Source organism: Marmota flaviventris, chromosome 17 (genome assembly GCF_047511675.1).
Source record: "Marmota flaviventris isolate mMarFla1 chromosome 17, mMarFla1.hap1, whole genome shotgun sequence".
In the NCBI taxonomy this organism is placed as follows: Eukaryota; Metazoa; Chordata; class Mammalia; order Rodentia; family Sciuridae; genus Marmota; species Marmota flaviventris.
The window spans coordinates 72,576,827-72,594,501 of record NC_092514.1 but is presented as its reverse complement, the minus strand read 5'-3'; the positions used below and the strand labels follow the sequence as shown (position 1 = coordinate 72,594,501).

At 58.5% G+C, this 17,675-nt stretch overlaps 2 protein-coding genes across 5 annotated transcripts in view; one reads left to right on the top strand and one right to left on the bottom strand.

The window, feature by feature from the left end:
• The window catches only part of Recql5 (RecQ like helicase 5), a 33,443-nt gene extending 27,351 nt beyond the window's left edge, over positions 1–6,092 (top strand). Inside the window, exons 9-20 of one of the 3 annotated variants that reach the window (XM_027955697.2) lie at positions 1,484–1,702; positions 1,946–2,054; positions 2,199–2,235; positions 2,367–2,425; positions 2,503–2,576; positions 2,962–3,055; positions 3,331–3,465; positions 3,781–4,316; positions 4,485–4,575; positions 4,798–5,022; positions 5,235–5,304; positions 5,403–6,092. In XM_027955697.2, coding sequence (XP_027811498.1) covers positions 1,484–1,702; positions 1,946–2,054; positions 2,199–2,235; positions 2,367–2,425; positions 2,503–2,576; positions 2,962–3,055; positions 3,331–3,465; positions 3,781–4,316; positions 4,485–4,575; positions 4,798–5,022; positions 5,235–5,304; positions 5,403–5,503 — 1,750 coding nt within the window. In that variant the 3' untranslated portion in view covers positions 5,504–6,092. Of the gene's footprint in view, positions 1–1,483; positions 1,703–1,945; positions 2,055–2,198; positions 2,236–2,366; positions 2,426–2,502; positions 2,577–2,961; positions 3,056–3,330; positions 3,466–3,780; positions 4,317–4,484; positions 4,576–4,797; positions 5,023–5,234; positions 5,305–5,402 lie in introns of those variants that run through there. The other 2 variants (XM_027955698.3, XM_071603763.1) reach the window with 2 other exon arrangements.
• A 10-nt stretch (positions 6,093–6,102) lies between these two features.
• Positions 6,103–17,675, bottom strand: part of Myo15b (myosin XVB) — a 31,145-nt gene continuing 19,572 nt past the window's right edge. The window contains exons 29-63 of one of the 2 annotated variants that reach the window (XM_071603761.1): positions 17,320–17,481; positions 17,007–17,119; positions 16,840–16,916; positions 16,651–16,732; positions 16,353–16,451; positions 16,106–16,221; positions 15,796–16,005; positions 15,564–15,645; positions 15,309–15,407; positions 14,985–15,234; positions 14,815–14,902; positions 14,490–14,709; positions 13,932–14,044; positions 13,686–13,745; positions 13,036–13,111; positions 12,807–12,925; positions 12,525–12,643; positions 12,309–12,450; positions 11,999–12,110; positions 11,739–11,908; positions 11,186–11,337; positions 10,965–11,028; positions 10,802–10,874; positions 10,304–10,380; positions 9,068–9,141; positions 8,865–8,980; positions 8,666–8,760; positions 8,498–8,575; positions 8,308–8,404; positions 8,015–8,160; positions 7,710–7,825; positions 7,240–7,373; positions 6,971–7,104; positions 6,715–6,855; positions 6,103–6,537 (exon numbers count right to left, since the gene is read on the bottom strand). In XM_071603761.1, the coding sequence (XP_071459862.1) occupies positions 6,478–6,537; positions 6,715–6,855; positions 6,971–7,104; positions 7,240–7,373; positions 7,710–7,825; positions 8,015–8,160; positions 8,308–8,404; positions 8,498–8,575; positions 8,666–8,760; positions 8,865–8,980; positions 9,068–9,141; positions 10,304–10,380; positions 10,802–10,874; positions 10,965–11,028; positions 11,186–11,337; positions 11,739–11,908; positions 11,999–12,110; positions 12,309–12,450; positions 12,525–12,643; positions 12,807–12,925; positions 13,036–13,111; positions 13,686–13,745; positions 13,932–14,044; positions 14,490–14,709; positions 14,815–14,902; positions 14,985–15,234; positions 15,309–15,407; positions 15,564–15,645; positions 15,796–16,005; positions 16,106–16,221; positions 16,353–16,451; positions 16,651–16,732; positions 16,840–16,916; positions 17,007–17,119; positions 17,320–17,481 (4,066 nt within the window). In that variant the 3' untranslated portion in view covers positions 6,103–6,477. The remainder of the gene's footprint in view (positions 6,538–6,714; positions 6,856–6,970; positions 7,105–7,239; positions 7,374–7,709; positions 7,826–8,014; positions 8,161–8,307; positions 8,405–8,497; positions 8,576–8,665; positions 8,761–8,864; positions 8,981–9,067; positions 9,142–10,303; positions 10,381–10,801; positions 10,875–10,964; positions 11,029–11,185; positions 11,338–11,738; positions 11,909–11,998; positions 12,111–12,308; positions 12,451–12,524; positions 12,644–12,806; positions 12,926–13,035; positions 13,112–13,685; positions 13,746–13,931; positions 14,045–14,489; positions 14,710–14,814; positions 14,903–14,984; positions 15,235–15,308; positions 15,408–15,563; positions 15,646–15,795; positions 16,006–16,105; positions 16,222–16,352; positions 16,452–16,650; positions 16,733–16,839; positions 16,917–17,006; positions 17,120–17,319; positions 17,482–17,675) is intronic. The other variant, XM_071603762.1, reaches the window with a different exon arrangement.

Below are 17,675 nucleotides of genomic sequence, written 5' to 3'. Positions count from 1 at the left end.
GTGCCACCCAGCAGACCAGTCTCCTGGGAGAGAAACTGACCCTAGCCCCGCAGTCAATGGAGCTCTTTGAATCTGAACACAAAACCCCAGTGAGTCAGGGCTTGGGGGGTAGGGAGGAGGCAAACCGCTGTGGCCACACCACTTGAATGCCTGAGCCTCCCAGAGACAGACAGGCAGTCACTGTATAGACAAGGGGACTCAAGTGGAGGTAATATGTGTCATATTCATCCAGGGCTGGCAGGAGTGGGCATGAGAGCGCCCTCTGGTGGCTACCTCTGCTGTCTGGCTGCTCCTATCTACCTTCAGAGCTGTGTCCTCTTGGCTAGAGGGTGACCTGACCCTACTGTTTTGGGGGCTGGTCACATTCAGCTTTTGTTCCTTGAGACTGCCGTTTGAGAAGACTTCTGGCTAGAGCATCTGGCACCAGCTATTCTTATCCCTGCGATTGGTGCCCCAGACAGCCCTGCCTCTGCTCCAGCATCCCCTTTTGGGCTCTTCTACCCTGTGCTACCTTCTCAGTGGCAGGAATGGCTATTGTAACTACCCTGATAAAGCTATGGTTCCTTCCAGGGCCTCTGTACCTGCCTGAGGGTTGGTGGGGCCTCAGTCTGGGGATTGGAGCAGAAATAGACCCTGCTGGGCCAGATGGAAGCTGCTGTCTGTTCCTAGCTTGGGCAGTTACCCCAAGAGGGCCAAGACAGGGTCAAGGCAGTGGGGGTGAGGAGGGGACTCCAGTGAAGCCACATCTCCTTAGCTGAATGCTCACCAGTGAGTCGGTACAGTGCCGGCCCTCAGAACCACCTGCTTGCCAGCTCTCTCGATAGTTACGCCTTGTGCAGCTCCCAGTCTCGGCCTGGGTACAGTAGGCTGGGACACAGGCTTATCAGGGTCCACAAGGAATAAGTCATCAAGAGACAAGCAGAGCAGAGTGTTGAGGCTGGAGTGGGGCCCTCTCCTACTATTCCCTCCCCTTCTGACCCAGAGAAGGGTGGGAAGTAATATTGTATCCTAATGCCCTTCGGAGCATCCCTTCTCAGTCCTCACACAGCTTGAGGCCAGCGTCCTGCTGCACCATTTTATTGAGAACCTGTAGGTTTTAAAGGTGAGATGATTACCCAGGGACACAGCCTTGATGGCAGGGCCAGCATCTGTATCAGAGCCTGAACTCTTCCAAGGGCACCTACTGCCGGAGGATAGGGTCCCAGGGGCCAGAGGAGTAATAGACAGAATAGGGCTTATATCCTTGCTCTTGGGGTACATATATAGATATGACCTTGGAAAAGCTTCTTCCCTCACTGTCCCCAATTATACAATGGGCAAAATCAAATATGTCTTGTGAGGCCCCCATGAGGGCATGTGTGAGATGCCAAGTGTGGTGCTGGACAGTGACAGTCAGCCAGTTTTTGGAGCTGGGGTAAGCAAATGCTAGCTTGCCTGGGTCCTCATCTCTTATCCCTCATCTCTTCTGTATTGCCTGCTCCAGGTGCCGCCATGCTGCCATTGCCAAGTACTTTGGGGATGCTCCGCCTGCCTGCACCAAAGGTTGCGACTACTGTCAAAACCCTGCTGCTGTGCGGAAACAGCTGGACGCCTTGGAGCACAGCAGCAGCTGGAGCAAGACCTGCATCAGGCCCTCCCAGGGGAATGGCTTTGACCCTGAGCTGTATGAAGGAGGTCGCAGGGGCTACGGGGGCTTTAGCAGGTCAGGAGCCATGAAGCCAGAGGCCCCCCAACCCATTGGAAATAGTCTGTCATTCTCCTGGTGCTAAGGCCAGACATGGTAGTGCTGTGGTTTACCCTCCTGCCCTATGGACTAGGTTGGGGCCTGGATCTCAGTGTTGCCCCAAGCTTCCAGGGCATGAAGGACATCGTTGTTCCACCAGCAGCCTGAGTGGTCAGGACAGAACCTCAGTCCTGAGTTGCTCACAACCAGCCTTTTTCCTAGGTATGATGAAGGTTCGGGAGGCAGTGGTGATGAGGGCAGAGATGAGGCCCACAAGCGGGAATGGAGTCTCTTCTATCAGAAGCAGATGAGCCTGCGCAAGGTGAAGGAGGTGGGGACTCAGCAGGGAGTCAATGACCCATGCAGCATCCCAGGTGGTCCTGTCTTCACCCTCTAACACCCTTCCCTGGTCCTGGGTGGGAACTGTCCTACAACAGAGCAGGATGCCTCATAGGCCCTTTATGCCGTCTTCCAGGGCAAAGACCCCAAGATAGAAGAATTCATACCCCCAGGTTGGTACAGAAATGTTTCCAGGGGCTTATGGGCTGTGCCCTGGGTTTGGATGGTGGTTGCCTTATTGGGGTCTTCAGGGACTCCAGAGAGCAGGAAGTTGAATGGAAGAACCCATCCTTCCTCTCCCCAGATGAAGATTGTCCCCTGAAAGAGGCTTCTAGCAGAAAGATTCCTAGGCTCACTGTGAAGGTAAGAAAGGGGAAAGTCCTCACCTGCCCCCCAGGACTCTCCCCTGAGGCCAGGTGACAACTCCCCTCTCCCTACAGGCCCGTGAGCACTGCCTGGGTCTCCTGGAGGAGGCTCTGAGCAGCAACCGCCAAGCCACAGGTTCCAGCAATGGGTGAGTGTCCTGAGATCTATGGGGCCAGAGCAAGAGCCAGCCTTGGGGACAGAGGAGATCTCTGAGCACTAGTTCCTCAGGAGACTCTGGGCAAACCCCACCCCCAGGCTCATTTGGGCAGCCCCTCGTTACACCTGTCCTACTTCAGAGTCACCCAGTCCCTACAGCCGCCCCCCAGGGGGCAGGTGTGACCACACTTAGGGGCTGCCAGTGTCTGCTGAAGACCTGTAAGCCATAGGGTACCCAGAAAGTCCTGGTTGGAATCCCTGGGCCTATCCCCACCAGGTCCTGAAGGTACCCTGCAGTCTCTGTGTAGGGTCCAGCAGGAGATCCCAGGGAGAGGTCTTGGGCCCACCAGATGCCTTGTGTTCATTCCTACCCTCAGAACAGAACTCCAGGCCCAGGCCGTGCAGCTAGAATATGAGACATTCCGGAATGCCAAGATGGCCAACCTCTACAAGGCCAGCGTGCTGAGGAAGGTGGGCCCAGGGCAAGGGGCAGGTGGGCAGGGCACATTCACTGGATCAGGGTAGGAGAGGGCAGGCTATCTGCTAGCCCGCTGGCCCCAAGAGCCATTTATAAGAGGAGAGTCTGGCTTTCTGGGCCAGCTGGAGATGTTTTTAGCCAACTCTGTAAGGACTGCAACTTGTCCAGTGTCCAATTTCTTCTTGTACCTCATGGGAAAGGAAGACCTGGGCTAGGAATATAGAAGGAGCCTGTAGGTACCATGACCTCCCTGTCTGTCCCTGCCCAGGTAGCTGAGATCCACAGAGCCTCCAAGGATGGACAGCTCTATGACGTGGGAGGTGATGCCAAAAGCTGCAGTGCCCAGGCTGAGCCCCCAGAGCCCAATGAGTATGACATCCCACCAGCCTCCCATGTGTACTCGGTGAGTGACACTCTGGTGTGTGTCCACCCCAAACTTGGGCCCAGGAAAGGCCCCACTTCTTTGCCCTCAGTAGGGCACATCCTCTTGCACTCTCCTGGGATGCAGCCCTGGCCCTGGGTCCCCTGGAACATCTCTGCTATGCTAGCTGTGCTTTTGCCAACTACAGCCTCTTCTCCCATCAGCCTGACTCCCAAATGATGTCCTGTGCAACTCCCAGGGTCTTGAGAGCCCCACCCCAACAGCCATAGCTTGGAGCAATCAACAATACCCTCCAGGGGACCTAGAGGTCTGAGCCTTTCCTCTTCTTCCTTACAGCTCAAAGCCAAGAGGGTGGGAGCTGGCTTCCCTAAAGGCTCCTGCCCATTCCAGACAGCCACTGAGCTGATGGAGAAGTCTCGGACTCAGGAGTCTTCCCAGCCTGTGCGGGGAGATGAGCAAGAACCCCCCAGCCAGCCCTCTGGCATCCAGGATAAGGATGTGAGTGAGGCCCTCCCTGGGCCCAAAGGAGAAGACCCTGGAGGTAGTGCTCACTGTGCAGGGCCCTCTGCTGAGAAGGTGAAAGCCTCTTCCAGGAGAAGTTCAAATACCAAAGCCCGGGCCAGCAAGAAGCAGCAGCTCCTGGCCACAGCGGCCCATAAGGATTCCCAGAATATTGCCCGCTTCTTCTGTCAAAGGGCAGAAAACCCACCTCCACTCACCACAGCCCCAAGGGCAGATGGTGCCAGCCCTTCCTGTGGGAGAAAGCAGGAACCTCTGATGACTTCAGAGAAGTACACAGAGGAAGAAGATGGACTCCGGGGATATTTGATGGACCCTCCTCAGACTGAGGCATGTCCCAGTGAGGGGCCAAGGTAAGGGCACAGGGAGGGGCGGGAGTGAGGGCACAGTAGTCATGGGGTCCTATGGACTTTGCCTGGCAGCATCCCCTCTACTAACTGGGCTTCTGAAGCTCTGATGAATCTGTTGGGCTGAGGAACACCTGGCCCTGGAGCTCTGATGTTGCTCTTCCCTCTGGCCAGCACCTGCCCTCTCAAAGACCAGGGGTTCCCTGAAGCCCAGCTCATCTCCCCAAAGAAGACACAGATGGGCAAGCGGCCCAGATCCCAGCAGGTATCATCAAGGAAGAAGTACAGGGGAATGGAGGAGGCCTGTGGACAAGACCAGGAGTTCTGGTCAGGGGTTCAGGAAAATCATTACTTCTTTCTATACCCCAGGGGCAGATGGGACAAGCTAGAGGGAGCCACCTGGTGCTAAGGCACAGTCTTCCAAAAGGAGGGGTAGGAACCAGTGAAAGGGAACCCAAGAGTGACCTCTCACTGTTGTCCTGTCCAGGAGAACCCAGGGAGTCGGGCTCAAAAGAGACCTCGCCCCCAAGCCAAGCCCTCCATCTTAGCAGAGGTCAGGGGCAGTGCCTTGGGCAGTGAACAGGGTACCTTGAATGCCCTGGCCCAAGACCCCTGCCAGCTGTCAGCTCCTGGAATCTCCTTGAAGGAGGCTGCAGATATTGTGGTCAGATACCTGACCCCCTTCTACAAGGATGGCAAGTTTGCATCCAAGGTAGGGTGAGAAGGGGAGCTTTGCCCTCTCCAGGCTTAGGGTAATGGGTGGTTGGGGTGGGTGCCCCAGAACCAAGTGGGGCAGAGCAGGCTGAGCCTTCAGCCAACACCCAGCATCTGCCCCCCCTGGGCCTGCCTTGGTCATGGGCGTGGGTGGCTCCAGGGCTTGGGGCAGGTTCCTGCACTCTGTTCTGTTGCCCCTCTACCTTCTAGGAGTTGTTTAAAGGCTTCGCCCGCCATCTCTCACACTTGCTGATCCAGAGGACCTTTCCTGGAAGGACTGGTGAGCACCATCATGGCCAGGGTTGGGAGGTGGTGCAGGAGTTCTTTGAGTAGGAGATTGGGCCTTACTTATTACAAACTCCTGCCCCAAATCTGCAGTGAAGGAAGAGGCCCAGAGCCTCATCAAGCAGTTTTTCCATGGACACACCCGGTGCGAGAGTGAAGCTGACTGGCACAGCCTGTGTGGCCCACAGACATGACCCCACCACTGGCTGGACAGGGCCAGCATCCTGCCCGGACTCCATCATGGACCAGCCTGGGCCTCATGCAGAATTGGGCAGCTGTGCCAGCCTGCTGGTGCCTGGGGCACCATCTTTCTCGGGGTCGTTCCCACTTCTAATCACACCTTGCTTTGGAGATGGCCCCAGACCCTCTCAAATCTAGTCAGAGGCCAGAGGTTTGCCCAGCTTTCTGCCTGCAAAGCTTGTGGCTTTTTTTAGAGCCTCCTTGCCTCTCCTGACCCTCATGGCTGGGTTTTCTGGGCCAGATCCCCAGGTTAGAAGGGGAGGGTGGTGTGACTGCTACAAGGTTAAGAGGAAGAAGAAAGGGTCCTCTATCTTGTACTTAATAGGATGGGTCTCAGCCAGGAGTGAAGCCCTCCTCTCCAAGGTATTGGGCCCTCCCAGGTGCTCCACACCCGCTTCCCTTGAGATTACAGGTACAGCGCTATGGGGAGAGGGCAGCTGCCAGGCCCCCCCCTGCTAAGCTCCTAGTCAGGAAGGACAGGCCTAACTGAGATGTTGACAAGAATAAAGTCCTGTTTGTCAGCCCATGGCACGTGCACACACACACACACAGGTCTTTCCTCAGGAGTTTTATTTCCTCAGCAGCTGCTTCTTCCAGGCCTAGGTTCATGCTGACATTGAGCCTGGGTGGCAACATGGGCCTCTCCTCCAGGCTGGGCAACATCAGATGCCTGGACTGAGTTCCTACAGCTCTTCCCTTCCCCAAGCCCACCCTGGAGGGAGTGTGGCTATTTTTATTCCCAGCTGAAGTCACTGTGGCGTCCCCTGCCTCAGCCTTCACCTGGGCCAACCAGGCTATTCTGTGGTGGGTTCCAGAGCAGAGTCAAACCGGAATGACCTGTAAGGCGGACCATCTGGAAGAGACCTGGGCCAGGCAGAGGCTGCTGCCTCTTCTGTCCAACCCCAGGCCCTCAGTTGAGGCCAGGCCACTAAGTGGAAGATATACTGTCATCCAACAGGAAGATGATGGTGTTCTGTAGCTCCTGGGCCTGCTTGGGCAGAGGCACGTCAGCATTGGGCTCCCTAGCCAGCTCCCATCCGCCCCTGCCCACACCACTCCTGAGCAGTGGGCACTGCTCACAGTGCAGTGGGTCCCACTGCACACCAGAGCTGGTTGGAGGCACTCATCCTCCTTCCAAAGGGTGACTGAAGCCCTGGCCACTCACCTGTGGCAGCTCCAACCAGATGGTCTGAGGGCTGTCGGCCAAGCCATAGTTGAGTTCCAGACCAGGGGGCCCTTCCTCCTCCAGGGGACTCAGCAGGCGGAGCCGCTGCAGGTCCTTCAGGGCTATGGAGCAGCACAGTTTCTGGGGATTATAGAGATGGCAAAGCTTGGCTCTTCTGGGGTGGGGCTTCAATCCATAGTGGCAGAGGAATGGCCCTTGAATCCTGGGCCAGCACCAGGGCAGGAGCTTTGCCCACCTGGGAGCTGGGGTCCATGAGGATGAGGTGCCTGCGGTTGAGCCCCAGGAGGGCAGGTCCTGGGAGGACTAGCTTGCTCACTCGAAGCACTATGTACACAGTGTAGCCAAAGAGGGGCAGCTGACTTGTGGCCTCTGTGAGTGGAGAGGGCCAGGGCAAGGGTTCTGACTTCAGGGGCCAGGAGCCTTCCCTGCTTTGTTCCCTGGGGCAGGTAAGGGCAGGCAGACCCCTCTAGCCTCCACCCCATGACCTCCTTGCACCAGACCTACCAATGAAGCTGATCTGTGCTTCCTGGGGGCTGTGTCCTTGTAGCTGCCTGAGCTCCTGACCCATCAAACTCTCTATAGTTGCCATATTCACCTGCCATTGTAGAGGCTTTGGTATATAAGCCAGTAGGTCCTGCCTAGGGTACAGAGCTGAGGTCAGTCAATCCCACCACCAATGACCATCTGGTGTAGGGCTGGGCATATGGTGCCAGGTAATAGTGCCTACTGTGGGTAAGACAAGAGATCATGCACATGAATGAGGTGAGGGCCTCACCCTGGAGAAACTTGGGGTGGGGTAAAGAGGTCAGATATCCACTGCCTTGGCTGTTCAGGCCACTCTGAGTAGGGCCAGGAAGGGTTAGTGGAGTGACCGTCGCCTTGGAAGAGGGAAGGGGCTAGGGTCTGGAGGAGAAGCTCAGGCTGGTGCTGAGGTGGGTGGGGACACAACAGGTGTGGGGGCCAAGCTCACACACCCTGAGGGGGGGCTCTTGCTGGCCCTCCCAAGGTGCTGAAGGGCAGCCAGCCGGGCAAGTTGGTGTTCTGCCTGGGCGCTGGCCATCAGCTTCCCCTGTAGGTAGTCCCGCAGCACCTGGTGGGAGCAAGGCCATGAGGGGGGGCAGCCTAAAGACCCCAAGAGCTCAAACCCTTTCTGCCAGCAGCCCCTTCTAGCTGCCATAGATCCAGATCCTCATGGAGAAGGGCCCTAGATGTTGCCCAGGAAGACTCCGCCCCCAAGCAGTTGCAGCACTGGATAGCAGCCCCAGGGGCGGGGACTGACCTGGCCATAGTGGGTGCTGATGTAGGTGGGATGATTGAAATGCAGTGGGGTCTCCCAGCCCAGCCGCCGGCTGTGCAGGCTCACATCCTGGTGCACCATCACTCCGTTGATGTACTCGTGGGGCCACAGGGGACGAACCAGCTCACCTACATGGGGAGCACAGGTCAGAATTGCCTACAGCCCACCCTGCCACCCCAGCACAGAAGCTACCTCCTGTGAGCAGAATGGCCCCCAGGTGAGGCTTCCTCCCCAGACCCAGCCTGGCTGCTCTTCCCTTTTCTCCCTGGACTCACCTTCCCCTTTGATGAGAAAGAGGGCAAATTCTTCCACCTCCTGGGGGTCCCTGATGCCCATCTGCCCACACAGCTCCTCCAGCACTTCTCCTGCCACCTGTGCACGGTGATGGGACTGTGATGATGGGGGAAGGAGGCTGGGAGCCCAGAGCTGAGGCCCAGGGCCTCTTCCCTTGGCCCCCCTGCTCACCGTGAACATGTGGCCATTTGTCCTATAATTCACACCGCCAGGCAGGTGGACCACAACAAGGCGGACTGCATGCCCTTTCTTGTGGAAACAGAATGTAGGCTGAGTAACCAGCAGTCCCATACTGCCCCCTAACCCAGGGAAGCCACAGAAGGCATCCACTCCCAGTACCAAGAAAGCCTTCATTTCAGCCATGGGGGGCAGCTGTTGACGCCCCCCATACTTGACTGTTCGCTGGAGGTGCTCCTGGCTGGTCCGGGCAAGCTCTGCAGAGGGGCCATGGTGAAGGAGGTCACGTGTGTCCAAACCCCTCCCCAGCCAGTGGGTTCCCAGCCTCCAAAGCCCCTTCCCCTTCCATTCCCACCAGCACCTTGGCTGGGGCCTGAGTCCTGCAGGAACTTTGTCACATAGGGCATGAGCGTGGTGGACGGGGGGAAGAAGCCCGAGAGGAGACTGAGGAAGCTCCAGCCCCGAGCACAGTGCTCCCTGTGGGACAGAAAGCCTGGGCTGCAGGTGGCTGGACTACAGTGCCATACTGCCCCCCCTGAGGTCCCCACCCCTGTGCCCACTCACGGCTGGGGGTGTCCTGTGACCTGCTTGATGACCTGGCAGTACATCTCATCCCTGAGGTCCTCCTTGCTGCACAGCTGTGGAGACAAGAATGGCAAGTAGGCAGGCCCACAGGGTGAGGGATGCGTGGGGTCTAAAGTCAGGAAGAGATTCTGCTATGGTCCCAGGCAGGGGCCCAATCAAGGTGACCTCCCAGTGGTCACCTCTCTGTCTCAGCAGCTGGAAGCATATGAACAACTGTGTGTGTGTGTGTGTGTGTGTGTGTGTGTTGCTGGGGATGGAACCCAGAGCCTCCTGAGGTACCATATCCTAACCCTGGTCACCTTCTTTAAATTGCTTTCTTTACCTGCTTCTCTGGTCTGTTGGTCATCTTTGCTGGATCCACCTGTCTCCCTGGCCTCCACCACTGTGATGCCCTGAGCCTCTCTCTGCACCCTCCCTGATGGTCTCAGGTGCCTGCCTCTATCTAAACTATATGCCCCCTTGAATCCCAGACCCCTTTAATCTGAAGTCCGAGTTTCAGACCTCACATGTCCAAAACGGACCCTCCAGAAACCCAGACCTGCTCTTCACCAGAGACAGTCCCTGCTCTATCCCCTTGCACCCACTGCAAGCTGGGGCAAGGGGTGTGGGCTCTGAATCTTCCCCTTGTCCCTCTGCTGCTGCCTCTGATCCTGACCTAGCACCCTCTCATCTGGGATCACTGCAGTAACTTCTTTTTGCCCTTAAACCCCACAATCTCAAGCAGTAGCAGGATGGGAAATGTAAGCCAAGTCTCTCTTCAAAGCCCTTCAGTGATTCCTGTCAGTACACCATCAAAGTCCCTGCTGTGACCTGGACCCATGTACCCTGCCTGTCCCCACCCCCTCCCTCTTCTCATCAGAGTCCAGCTATGCTGCTCTGTCGGTGCTGAGGTGCACAGCCTTGTCACAACTGTTGCGCCCTGCTCTTCCTTCTGCCTCGATGTCCTGTCTCTGTGTACACATGGCTCACTCCTCCAGATCTCTGTCACAGAGTCTTCTCCCTACAGCAGCACTGCCCCTACCCAGCCCCAGCCCCAGCCCCAGTCCCAGTCTTGCCTGTTGGGTTCACAGCCATGCTCCCAGCAGATACATTTGATTGATTAAAAGGAACAGTAACCAAGGGGAGGGGATCCTGTTGAGGCGCAGGCAGAACAGAAAGAGGCCCTCAGGGCTCAAGGTGTCTGCCCAGCCTCTAGCACACACAGCTCTTCCATACCTTCAGCAGGTCATAGAGCAGGTCCATCTCCTCCTTGCCCCATGGCTTAGACTTGTCCCCCATAAATTGCATCAGAGCTGCAGGCAAGATGAGGAGCGAGGTGAGCTGGGTTGGGGCCTGGCCTGGCTCATGCCGTCTCTGCATGGGCCTTCACCTGCCATCTGATGCCTCACTCTCCAAATGCCCATGTGCCGGGCAGGGCAGCTTTACCAGGGAGGAAATGGGCTCAAGGAAATCACATGGGTGCCCAAGGCCACACACAGCACAAGCTGTCAGCTGGACCCATCCACTGCCTTCCAGCCCCGAACTCCAAAAAACCCACAACCTGTGGGTGAGAACACAAGTGGGGGAGGACCCTGGGGCACAGGAACCACCAGCAAGCATGTCTGACTTGGCAAACTGGGGAGGAGCCAGGTAGAGCTTAGGGAGGAAGGGGGACCAGGTGTGTAGGCCCAAGGCACTGTCGACATGGGGACCCAGGATGCCCACACCACTCACCCTGGAAGCCCGCCACAGCCTGCTTGCTCATGTCCTCATCACTAAGTCTGATGAGAGATTCCTGGATGGGAGACTGGCAGAAGAGGCTCAGCTGTGGGTCTTGGACCAATGTTGGTCAAAAGACAGAGACACTGGCCGGATTCCTCCCCACCTGGCCCCTTACCTTGGTGTACTGCACCAGGCTGGTTATGGCTTTCCCCTGGGCACTGCCACCTCTCTGGTCCAGCCTATGCAGACAAGAAAGGACAGCCCTGCTTGCTTGGCTCACCTGCCCTTGTTCTAGGCTATGGAGAGGGTGGGCACGCACCAGCCAGGTGGCTGTGGGCTGGGGGTTTGGGTTGGGAAGGCTGGGGACAGGCACAGGGGTTGGCCCAGGGCACTCACAAAGTGGAAGGCTTCCGGAAGTAGTGCAGGGCAAATTCTTGCATGGTGTAGTTGCGGGAGTCATTGGACAGAGAGGCATGGGCCATGGAGGAGGGCAGGCTGGTGGCCTCTGAATCATCACTGTGTGCCTGTCTCCAGGGGCGAGCAGGGCGCTGGGAGCACAGGAAACCTGGTGCCACCTGAGTGCCCACTAACCTGTCCCCAAGGCCCTACCCAGCCCCAGCCCCAGCCCCAGTCTTGCCAGACCCGAGAGGAGTAACACCAGAAGCCAAGAAAGTCAAGACTGTTTATTGAGAATCCTTGATAGCTGTGTTGAAATAAGCACCATGTGGGAGCCAGAGGGTTAGGTCCAGCCCCTGCTACGGGAGGTTTACAGACTTGCTGGTTCGGAAACAAGGAAAGAAGGCAAGAGAAGGCAGAGGGGACAGCAATGCACCAAGCACTGACCACCAGGCCACTGGAGGGCACAGGAGGCAGGCACCCGCTGGGGCAATCACACTCTCCTTCCTTGACTCTAGAGAGCTCTTGCCTCTGCCTCTCCTGTCTTTCTCACCTCCGAGGCCCTGTCCCACTGAGTGGGACCTGGCTCTCCCAGCTGAGGCTGACTTTTGCGCCGCCAGCCGTTCCTCTGCTCAGGGGAGGGAAGGTAGGGAGCGGCAGCCGGCTGCACCATGTCAGCAGGAAAGAGTCCAGATCGGCCCCCGGCAGAGCCAAACTGCCAGCCTAGAAGGCATACCCAAGACAGTGGTTCACCCAGCTGGCCGCGCCAGCTTAAGCAGGCTTCGCCAGTAGGATGCCCTCCTTGGGGAATACCTGGCTCTAGGTCCGCCACTGGCAATAGTTTGATGAGGTCCCCACGGTGGAAGCTTAGGAGGCTGTGATCATCAGTGATGTAACTTCGCAGGGCGATGACATAGCCGGAGTCCTGTGGGCAGGTGGGTGAGCGAGCCAGAAGCAGCAAGCCTGCCCACCCCGCCTTCTCCCCAGTTGACCTCTCCCTCCACCCAGCACCCTGAAGTTCCAGGGATCCAGCCTAAACCCCCAGTCCCAGTCCAGGGAAGCCAGAGAGGCTGAGATACAAGATGCAGGCTGCCCTCTGACCCAGCACCCGGCCTGCACTTACCTTCCTGAGTTCACTCAGGAACTGATCCACTAAGGCCTTGATGGCCCTGGCCCGGGCTGTGTGCAGCACAAGCTGCTCGCTCTTCAGCGACAGTTCTAGGGTGGAGCTGCCCTGGCACTCCACACCCAGCACCTCAGCAAAGCTACACACAGATGGAGCATGAGCTGGGGGTCATCTTGCCACCCCACCCTCAGCCTAGGCCCCAGGCCAGCCCACCTGTATGAGCAGAGTGTCTTCAGCTGGTCCAGGTGAAAGCTGGGGCCTTGGGTCACCTTGAGCAGTTTCAGCCCTCGGTGAGAAACACCTAGTAGCTGCACGTCGCTGCCACTCTCGCCCTGCCAGGAAGGTGGGTAGGTCAGGGACAGGCTCCTGGAGTCTGGCACTGCTCATTCCCTGGACCTGCACTGGGCCACTGGCACACCTCCCCCAGCACTCATCCCGCCTGTGGAGGGCCCAGACTCAGGGTGCAACCCTGGCCCTTCCCACAGCCCCACTGACCGATACAGGGAAGATGCGGGAAAAGTAATTGGCCCAGTTGTCCCGTGCGGCCACCACAATGCGCTTCTTGACGCTGTCTTCGACAGTGGCGAGGGAGTCCAGGCCCACCTCCAAGTCTCCTGCAGGCAGGTCCCTGATCTCAAAGGGTTCCCGTGACCACATCCTCCCTTGGGGCCAGCCCAGCCCCTGGCACTCCAGCTCCCGGATTCCAGTGTCCCTGCACCCATACCCAGCAGGTCTTTCATCTTGTGCCGCTCGTCCTGGGAGATCCGAATGCAGGACTCAGCAAAGGTGTCCCTCAGGATCTAGGAATAGAGCCAAGTGGTCACCACCACAGGTCCTGAGGCCAGAGCCCACCCCAGAGCAGCCATGGACATACAGGGAGGAAAGACTGGAGGGCCCAGTGGAGGACCAGGAGGAGTCAGGAGGGACAGAGAGCTCTCCAGCCCAGGCAGCTCCCTGCCCCTTGCCAGCAGTCACCTGCTCTCCTACCCTTCGTGTCTCTGTCCCTCCCCCACTGGTTGCCACTGTTGGGTCAGCTGAGGCGAGCTGCCCTAAAGGAACAGAATGTGGCCAGAGGGAGAAAGGAGGCTACTTTTTGGGAGCAAAAGCACAGCCCTAGGAGCATTCATAGGTGTCAACACAACAACCACCATTTATGAAGCACCTACTGTGTACCAGGACCTCATTGCTAAAACTAGGTTAATCATGTTCTTCACTCTGTAAAGGACTCTAAGAGTCAGGGCTGGGCACACAAAAAGTGCCATTGCTATTATGCCCCTCACACGGGTGTTAACCCGAGCTAGGAGCTGGGCTAAGGGCCACAGGATGCTGTCTGGCTGCAGACGTGGCAGGCTGGCAGGCGAGCCCAGCCCTCACCTGCTCACAGAGAAGCCGGAGGCAGTAGGGATGGCTGAAGTTCTCCCGAGGGTAGAACACCTGGAGGAGAAGGGGAAAGAGTAGAGATTGGGTGGGCCTGTGTCCTACCCAGCCCACCTCTGCCCTTTCAGGCACAGACTGGGAAACCAGCCCTGAAAAGGTGGGTCATGAGGAGTGCCAGGTCGGGATCCCCAGCCCAAAGAGGCCAGGCCAAGGCCCACCTCTGATGCCCACTTTGATGCCCACCTCCTTGCGTAGGAACAACTTCCAGGGGGCGCTGGCATAGGAGAAGCACACACTGCCAGAGGGCACAAGGAGCTGGGTGGAGATGCCCCGGTCCCCCATGGGCTCTGACAAGACTGTCAAGGGAGGATAAGGAGCTTCAGGTGAGGGGCTGCCAGGGCCAGAAGGCCAGGGGTTCAGGGAGGGAGGACCCTTGTCCTTGCCTGCCTCCCTCAACCCCCAGCTGGATTACTCCTGAACTCAGCACTATCTCCTGCCTCCATTTCTGGCCCTAGATGTCCCTGGTGTCCCTGCACACATCAGTCATGAACACTGAATTCCCCACAGAGCTGCCAGGTCTGCATCTTGGACAACACTCTGTGTTTGACAGTCCCTCAGTGACAGGCCCAGGGTTCCCGAGCCCTGCCCGGGGAGGGAATGCGGAAGCTGGGGCTCCATGGCTCCAAAGTCCAAAAGCCCAAGCAGCTGACCTCAGCTGTGTAGAGATGACTTCAGCCATGGGGTCCCCAGAGGCTGTTGACCCAGTGAGGCCCCACTGCACAGGGGGATGGGATTCCTTACCGCGAGGCTCTGCCAAAGGGGTCCTGGGCTCCTCGGATGAAGGCAGTGGGGGTGCTGGTGGCAGTAGGGGTTCCTGGGCAGTGGGAGGGTTTAGGCCAAACAGATCCCGAAGGGGCCCCTGCTTTTCCTTGATGGAGTTGGAGGGCCCAAGCCGTGGCTGGGCCTTGGGTCGGGGAGCCACAGCTGGTGGTGGGCCCTTCCCCAGGCTGGGGGACAGAGTCTGGGGGGGACAGAGAAGGCACAAGAGCTGGGTCAGTTGGCAAGGCTAAATTCACCCCACGAGTAGATCAGACCATGCCCTGAAGAAAATAGACAGGAAACTCACTGAGGGGGGCGAGTGGGCACCATTGATCCCCAGCTTGGCCAGAGCCTCGTCTTTAGGGTCATTTTTCTTCAGGAAAGTTTTGAGGGGCCTTGTAGGAGAAGCAAAAGATCACTAAGTCTCTGGGGAAATTTCCTGAGAGAAGCAGGCCGGCCATCACTCCCTGGGCTGACCTGGTTGGCTGCACGGGAACGGGCACAGGGCTGGGGCGGCTCTGGTACATGCGGATGATGTTGCGAATTTCCTTGCTGGGTTCTGGCCGCTGCGGGGTGGGGCCCAAGCTGCGCACCATGGGCCCTTCACCCTGGGCTGGCTGTGCTGTCTCAGCTGGCTCAGCCTCAGCCTCTTTTGCGGCTTTGGCTACACCTTGTTTCAGTGGCTTCTTCACTGAGACAGGAGGAGGAGGGGAAGAAGGGGACAGCACTGACCAGAAGAAGAAAGAACATTAAACTCTGCACAGAAAAGCAGGATCCCCAGGCCCCGTCTGTCTGCCCCACCTGTTCCTGTTTCCTCTTCTTTTTCCTCCGTCTCCTCCCCCTGGGGGATCTGGACCTTGGCTGGAGGCTTCACCATTTTCACCTTGATCTGCTGCTGTCCTGTAAATGCCCCACACGGCCTTCTTGTCATCTATGCTTGCCCAGCAGCTCTTACCGGGGCCCCCCGGCAGGCCCTACTGACGGAGATCTGGGGGCACCCTCTCCTCCCCTGGCCAGTTAGAGTTCCACATGGACTGCCACCCTAAGCACCCTCACCCATCTTCTGGAAATAGTCCCGTTTCTGCTGGAAGCTCTTAGGGCGCTGGGGCCTGTCTTCAGCCTCCTCTGAGGTCTCCTCCTGGCCCAAGGGAGATGCAAACTGCAGCCCCAGCAAGCACACGTCTTGTCCACGACCTCCCCCTCTGCTCCCTTTCCCAAACCTTCACACGCACCCAGCCCATGTGTCTCAGACCGGCATCTTTGGACCCTCCCCAGGCCTTGTATTCACCTGGCCTTCATTCCTCACCCTCAAGCAGGCCCCTCCTGCTTCCAGGTCATGCTCTGGCTTCTCTAGGGGAACAGGGGGCTTCTTGGGCTTGGGAGTGACAGCTGAGGGCGGGGCCTGGGAGGCAGCCCCAGAGGCCTGGGCTTGGCGTTGGCGCTGCTGGTTCTGCTGCTCCAGGGACAGGCTCATGGCCTGGGTGGTCATCTGTTGGGCCTTCAGGGGAGGGGTGAGAGGCCAGGTAAGAACCCTGTGTGGCCCCCACCCCACACACCCATCCTCCTCCAGGCAGCCCCATGGGCCCTGCCACTCTCACCAGGATCAGCGCCTGCTGGTTGATGAAGTTCTGCTGCTGGATTGCCAGCTGCCTCGTGTCCAGGCTGGGAAGCAGGGGCTGTGGCTGCGGCTGTGGCTGCGATGGCACTATCATGGCTACAGGGGCAGCAGGTGGCCAGAGCAGGTGAGTGCCACTTGTGCCCTCGGGACTCCTAGAAGGCCCTTTCATGCTTCAATCTCAAAGCTAGCTGCTACAAGGGACCCTGATGCCCCCTGCCTGGCCTTACCTGGCATGGTGGGGACTGTGCCCACCGCTGGCATCATGGGCATTGGTGGAGGCATCATAGCTGGCTGGTATCCAGGCATTTGCATCATCCCTGTGTACACTAAAGAACCAGGCTCCAGGTCAGTCTCTGCCTGAGCTCACACACAATCTCCCTCCAGCCCCAGGCCAAGAGAAGAGCAAGGGCATCAGCCCCCCGGGTGCTGGCTGGAATCCCTGTCCCAGCTGCCTCGGGGTCCAGGCCACCCCTGACTGTGCTACTGGGCCAGGTGGCCCTGGATGGAATTCAACCCCACACTCACCCATGGGGTAGCCCTGCTGCATGGGCCCGATGGCACCCCCTCCCTTCATGCGGCTGTTCAGAGCCCAGCCTTGTTCCAGATCCTGAAGGGACAGTAGTCACAGTGTCAGAACTAGTGCCTGGGAAAAATGGAAGGAGCAGCAGAGGCCCCAGCAAGTTGAGGCACGGCCAGGATGTAGGGAACACTCACACTGAGGCCTGGGGCAAGGACAGGCTCAAAGATGTGGTCCAGGAAGCCATCCAGGCTCCCCGATGTCCGGGCCTCCCCTGTGGGGCAGGGACAGTTTGGAGCATCCGGCCAGAGTTAGGGCTGCTGGACTCCCATTCCCAGCACTCTGCCAACTCAGCGAGCCTTACCTGTGTGGCCTCTGCTGGGCAGTGCTGGGGCTGGACCTGGAGGTGGGCCTGGAGGCGGGCCTGGAGGCAGTGAGGGGGCCTGGACACCAGGGGCAGGGGGAATGTTCTCGGCTCTGCAGAAACCAGTAGGTCTAGCTAAGGGGGCTGCTGAGGCAGAGAGTAGCACCCAAACTGTGGGGATGGGGTGGGGAAGGCTGGGGGCAGTGCTGGGTCTGTAGCAGTACCTATGCTGCCTCAGGGTGTGACAGGGTGACTACAGGGGTCACTAGCCAGGGGAGGGCAGACCAGGGATGGAGGGCATGGGTAGACCTACAAGCCAGTGGGGGTGATGGGGTAGCTGCGGGGACCTGCTGGGTCCCCAGGGTCCTCCATCTGGCCAATCAGGTCCAGCACAAAGTCACAGCCAGCCAAGTCCTGCCAAGCATCCCCAGAGTGTAGTGACACAGACCAGCCTCGAGGGGGCACATCCAGGCCTCTGGGTGGAACAGCAACATGCAGTAGGGAGTTGGTCAGTGAGTCAGATGACCATCCTGCAGGGGCAGGGAGCAAGGGGAGGCAGCCCAGGCCCTTCCAGCCCTCGGCATCGGCATCGTCAGTGGGCTGCAGGGCTCCGGTCTCGCTGGGCAACGCAGGCAGCCCTCCTCGTTACCCCGCGGCTCTGCTGCCCTC